This window comes from Phoxinus phoxinus (genome assembly GCF_949152265.1).
Source record: "Phoxinus phoxinus genome assembly, chromosome: 23".
NCBI lineage: Eukaryota > Metazoa > Chordata > Actinopteri > Cypriniformes > Leuciscidae > Phoxinus > Phoxinus phoxinus.
Window position 1 is genome coordinate 22,029,753 of NC_136898.1, and position 6,511 is coordinate 22,036,263.

The 6,511-nt window shown below is 39.7% G+C and overlaps 1 protein-coding gene across 4 annotated transcripts in view; it reads right to left on the minus strand.

Annotated features, from left to right (window-relative positions):
- Positions 1–4,585: 4,585 nt before the first annotated feature.
- sh3bp2 (SH3-domain binding protein 2) overlaps positions 4,586–6,511 on the minus strand; it is a 24,686-nt gene continuing 22,760 nt past the window's right edge. For all 4 annotated transcript variants that reach the window (XM_079599771.1, XM_079599769.1, XM_079599768.1 and 1 more), the window contains exons 12-13: positions 6,489–6,511; positions 4,586–5,286 (exon numbers count right to left, since the gene is read on the minus strand). The exon at positions 6,489–6,511 is cut by the window's right edge and continues 37 nt beyond it. In XM_079599771.1, coding sequence (XP_079455897.1) covers positions 5,131–5,286; positions 6,489–6,511 — 179 coding nt within the window. In that variant the 3' untranslated portion in view covers positions 4,586–5,130. The remainder of the gene's footprint in view (positions 5,287–6,488) is intronic.

The window sequence follows — 6,511 nt, forward strand, 5'->3', positions numbered from 1 at the left end:
TTTTTGGTATATCAAAGTGTTTACGGACTTTTTAACGTCACTAATTATAGAGAATTAAAGTTTTTAATCTGATGAAGTGGATATAAGCACTGACTGAATTCATTGTTGGCTAAAAAAAATAATATATAAAAATAAATAAATAAAAGACCTATAGCAGCTACTCATTTAAAATAAAGGTTCCAAAAAAGGGGTTTTCACAGTGAAGCTATTAAAGTCCCCATGAAACCAAAGTTATTTATTTTTCAGTATGAATATGTTAGTCTTCGTACGGTTATCTATAAGCTATTGTGCTCCAAAACAATTAAAGAATTCACATTTAGATGATATAAGCATTCATAACGTGATGCTTATATTTGATGACATCACTGCACTTCAGCTTCTCATCAGATTTTCTGTCCAATCAAATGCTCTCTAGAATCTGAATCTGAAGCTATATGGTTAAAATCTACACTAGATTAGGGCTGTAAACGATTAATCACGATTAATTTAATTAATTAATGTTTACATAATATATGTGTGTGTATTGTGTATAATTATTTTGTATATATAAATACACACACATGCATGTTTGAGAAATATTTGTATTTATATACTGCAAATATATTTTTATATGATTTATATTATATATAAATAGAACTATTTTATATATAAATAACAAATTTTCTTAAATATATACATGCATGTGTGTGTGTATTTTGGATTCGATTAATCGCGATTAATCGTTTACAGCCCTCTATAGATGTTGAAGCTGCGGCTGAAATCAGTCACTTGTTCACACATTTACTATTTTCTACATGATGAATGGCACATAGTGCTCTATATAGGGGTTAGGGAACAAATCCGACTGTGTAAATACTCTCACCATTGGGGCAAATGAAGTCTGGTTCCATATTAGTGTCATGCGAGCCGACACAGCTCCGGTCCAGAGACGATAGCACTGAGCGGATCATATGATCGAGTCGCCGCGGACCAGAAAACGTATCGGATCCATTTGAATTCTGCACTGAATGCTGCATTTTAAGAAGATATGGAGGAGATTAGGGGGAGAAATGGTTTGAGATTTGAAGGAACCTGCAGCTTTACCGAGCTCAACGGCTCTGGACGAGCGAAACTAAACGCTATTGGCTATTTGGAGGCTAATTTTTGTTTCATTGTGTGTAGAATTTTTTTAATAACCAAAAGAACCTTTTTTTACACTGTCACTCTTTCACTTTTTGTGTCCGAAACTATAGTGGACGTTAATGAGTCCACTCATTCAATCCCATAATGCACCGCAATAATGTGTACAAACGATGTACGCTCAGCGGCTATAGAGAATACCCATAATGCACTGTGATAGTCGCATGAATTCCCGCGTCTCGCCAGAAGATGGCGCTAACAGCTGAATCATCCATCCATCCATTTTCCAAACCGCTTGTCTAATGTGGCTACAGCGTAATATCATACAGGTATCAATTATTTTTTAATTGATTGTTAAAGGAACACGCCGACTTTTTGGGACTTTCGCTTATTCACCGTATCCCCCAGAGTTAGATAAGTCCACACATACCCTTCTCATCTCCGTGCGTGCCGTAACTCTGTCTGACGCACCCACCGCTAGCCTAGCTTAGCACAAAGACTGGAGGTAAATGGCTCCAGCTAGCATGCTGCTCCCAATAAGTGACAAAATAACGCCAACATTTTCCTATTTACATGTAATAGATGGCAATGTCACTTTGTAAAGAAAATAGACTGAACACGTAATACGCATGCGCATGACATTAAAGTTTTCACTCATTCGTGATAGTCCTATCAGAGATGATAACGACATCGTTTTCAAAAACTTGCACTTTGAAACCGTTTTCAAAAGCTGCGTTTTCACTGAAAACAGTGACTTCACGCACATGCATATTACGTGTTCAGTCTATAGGCACGTAGTGTTTCTGTACTAAGTGACATCGCCATCTCCTGGCCTGGCATGAATAATACAGCGTTTTTAATCGTTTTCGCGGACCTATGTGAACGGGGATCGTTTTGACAATGTTGTCGTCTGTACGTGAAAAACACAAAGAAAAAACGTTTCTGTTTTTAGTACATTGTTGTCATGTAAATGTGTCCCAAGGGGCCGTTCACACAGAACACGTTTTTCTATTCCACCGCGCTACTTTTCCATTGTTTTTCAATGTAAACACACGCTAATCGGACGTCTTTAACCATTGCACTCGCGTCTTTTGCAGTGTCTCGCGCATGAAAAACTAAAAACGTGGCACGCAAGTTCAAAGAAGCTCATCTTTTAAAAAAACGCGTTTCTAGCATTTTTCCCATGTCTCAATTCGTACTTGTGTCCTTCAAACTCTTTAGCCAATTAGATTTGAGCTTTTCAATCGTCCAATTAGGATCATGTGTGGATGTTACATCATCAGCTATATATATTTATTTATATACGAATGTAAGAAAATCATATAGAATAAACTGGGTTGAATGGAAATCTCATAAATATGTATTTAATGCAGTCTTAATGCTTTTTTTCCTTTGACAAATTTCGACACCCAGATTGACAGATCAGCTGGAATTTTGCATCAATCCACCCAGACCGTTATAAAGTCTTCAAAAGTACGTGTAAATTATCCTGCTGGCCTACATTTGATTCTACTGGATATGGTCACTTTGAAAAGACAGTGTATCAAACATTTGAGGAGAAGAGTAGTGATCAAAGATGGCTTTCTAAAAACAGGATTACATGAACCGGAGGAGATCAGAACACACGCTGGAACCTTTCATGCATATTGATCCTTTATTCAGAGGAGATCAATGTTGTCAGCAGGATCCAGACAGAGGCACTATATTTACTCTGTTCATTAATCATCCGTCCTGACAGCTCAAGTCTTCTCTTCTCATTTGCTCTTGCTACATCTGATTAAAGCTTTGAAGAATATGCCATTAATATCCGCTTTATCTTATGAGGGGATAACTTAATGATTCGTTGTGCATGCTAAGGGATGCTGTGGTAAAATAACAGTAAAAATACAGTGAAACTGTAATATTGTGAAATATTATTATGAATTTCTATATGAATATTAAAATGTAATTTATTCCATTACTGCAGTCTTCAGTGTCACATGATCCTTCAGAAATCATTATAATATGTTGATTTGATGCTCAATAAATGTCATGGCGTTACATTTAGACTCTTTGCAGGACGTCCTGCTCAGTTTTTCTCTGCTTTAGAAATAGAATCACACTAAATTTTAATCATCATCCATTATAATGATTTATTTAGCAGCCTCTCTTTAATTTAGTCACTCCGTTGCATATTAAATATCTGCCTTAATCATGTTTTAAGTAAACTTGTGTTTGAATCCAACATGGCTTTCTGAATGTAAATCTAAGATAGAATGAATAAAAAATAACAGTACGGGGAACATATTAGCTTGGGACACTGAAATACTCAGGTCATTAATTATGTAATTTGTAAAATAAGCTTTTATGGAGCCTTTGATGCATTGCTCGGTTAGGTTTCACATACATTATGTAACAGATTAGCATATATGGGGCCATTTTGTAAAAATGTAAAATTATTTCATTATGTGAGACAAACAAATTGTGTCGTCGTTACTATTCTTATGATTTCATTTAGGCCCACATATGTAGATAAAATAGGCCACTTCCAGTGCTAAACGATTTTTATTTTCAATAATTCAATTTACATCTGTGTACAGCGTTATAGTACCAACATTCCAATAACATCCCGTTAATAAATGACTTATATGTACAATATAATACAACATTTATACAATAAAGTAACAGACCACCGAAATTGCAAGAACATTCAGGCTTTCTTATGTTTGAATATCTATCTATCCATCCATCCATCCATCCATCCATCATCCATCTATCCATCCATCCATCCATCCATCCATCATCCATCCATCCATCCATCCATCTATCCATCCATCCATCCATCCATCCATCCATCCATCCATCCATCATCCATCCATTCATCCATCCATCATCCATCATCCATCTATCCATCCATCCATCCATCCATCCATCATCCATCCATTCATCCATCCATCATCCATCCATTCATCCATCCATCATCCATCATCCATCTATCCATCCATCCATCCATCCATCCATCCATCCATCCATCCATCATCCATCCATTCATCCATCCATCATCCATCCATCCATCCATCCATCCATCCATCCATCATCCATCCATCCATCCATCATCCATCCATCCATCCATCCATCCACCATCCATCCATCCATCCATCCATCATCCAGTTTCCATCCATCCATCCATCCATCATCCATCCATCCATCCATCCATCCATCCATCCATCATCCATCCATCCATCATCCATCCATCCATCCATCCATCATCCATCTATCCATCCATCCATCCATCCATCCATCATCCATCCATCCATCCATCCATCCATCATCCATCCATCCATCCATCCATCCATCCATCCATCCATCCATCCATCATCCATCCATCCATCATCCATCCATCCATCCATCCATCCATCATCCATCCATCCATCCATCCATCCATCATCCATCCATCCATCCATCCATCCATCCATCCATCCATCCATCATCCATCATCCATCCATCCATCCATGATCTGGGCATGTTCTTGACAAGTTTGCTCAGTTACTGGCTTCAAACTTAAACTAGATATTTTACTGTATCTCAGAAAACTCCTCCCCCAAATGCCACGTATAACCAATGCAATCTGTGATTAGTCAGATTACATGTCAGTCAGGCGACTCTTGCTTTCGAACTGAGCGATTCTTTGCCAGAAAAAGCTGCATTATACTAGCATATGTGCACGAACGTATACATTTGCTATTAAATACTGTTTAATTCACTGGAAGTCAAACTAAAACTGGAGGTTCCCTGAAAATCCATAAGACTTACTAACAATGTGTCCATGTGGACTCACTGGACTTAAATTAACAGTTGATTAGCACTCATTTAATATCCGTATGATCTTCAGAGCAATGGCGACACATCCTCATGAGAGTGTGATGGTGACTCCAGCCAGTAGAGGGAGCTGTCTGCCGTGGGCCGGGCCAGGGCACATGTTCACACACACACACACACAGTGTTGTTTCAGCGCAGGACAGGAGGCCGAGGTCACCTGGGTGGGATGTAGCCGTATGGTATATGTAAGCACAGGGAGTAGTTGGGCAGACAGTTGTTGCTGCTGGGCAGTGGGTTGACGTGGTAATATTCAACCAGCGCAGATAAAGTGGGGAATGTCAGATCTGTCTCCAGGTAAACCTTCTGCTCCTGTGAATATAGAAGAGATATTTTTTGGTGAATTACCCAGAAATAGGTGACAGTGGCATTTTCTTAACATTCAGTAGCATTAGCATCCCATGATAGGACAGCATAGAAACGTTTTATTACTATTATTATTTTAGAAGTTCCCAATATTGTTTTGGATTGCAGGTCGCAGCATAATCTCTCTTCTCACAGTGTCTGATATGGTTTACGCTGCTCTGATTGGTCAGATGGCCCAGTCTGTTGTGATTGGTCTGCTCTGCTCTGATTGGTCAGATGACCGGGTCTGCTGTGATTGGTCTACTCTGCTCTGATTGGTCAGATGACACAGTCTGCTGTGATTGGTTTACTCTGCTCTGATTGGTCAGATGACACAGTCTGCTGTGATTGGTCTACTCTGCTCTGATTGGTCAGATGACCCAGTCTGCTGTGATTGGTTTACTCTGCTCTGATTGGTCAGATGACCCAGTCTGTTGTGATTGGTTTACTCTGCTCTGATTGGTCAGATGACCCAGTCTGTTGTGATTGGTCTGCTCTGCTCTGATTGGTCAGATGACCGGGTCTGCTGTGATTGGTCTACTCTGCTCTGATTGGTCAGATGACACAGTCTGCTGTGATTGGTTTACTCTGCTCTGATTGGTCAGATGACACAGTCTGCTGTGATTGGTTTACTCTGCTCTGATTGGTCAGATGACACAGTCTGCTGTGATTGGTTTACTCTGCTCTGATTGGTCAGATGGCCCAGTCTGTTGTGATTGGTCTCCTCTGCTCTGATTGGTCAGATGGCTCAGTCTGTTGTGATTGGTCTGCTTTGCTCTGATTGGTCAGATGGCCCATTCTGTTGTGATTGGTCTACTCTGCTCTGATTGGTCAGATGGCCCAGTCTACCGTGATTGGTCTGCTTTGCTCTGATTGGTCAGATGGCCCAGTCTGTTGTGATTGGTCTACTTTGCTCTGATTGGTCAGATGGCCCAGTCTACCGTGATTGGTCTGCTTTGCTCTGATTGGTCAGATGGCCCAGTCTACCGTGATTGGTCTGCTTTGCTCTGATTGGTCAGATGGCCCAGTCTGTTGTGATTGGTCTACTTTGCTCTGATTGGTCAGATGACACAGTCTGCTGTGACAATGGGAGTACTTTCAGGATTATAATATTATAAGAGCATACAGTACATGTATTGTAGATTTAGAGTTCTTGAAAAAATACTAACCTCTTCAAAGAGCCTGTAATTTC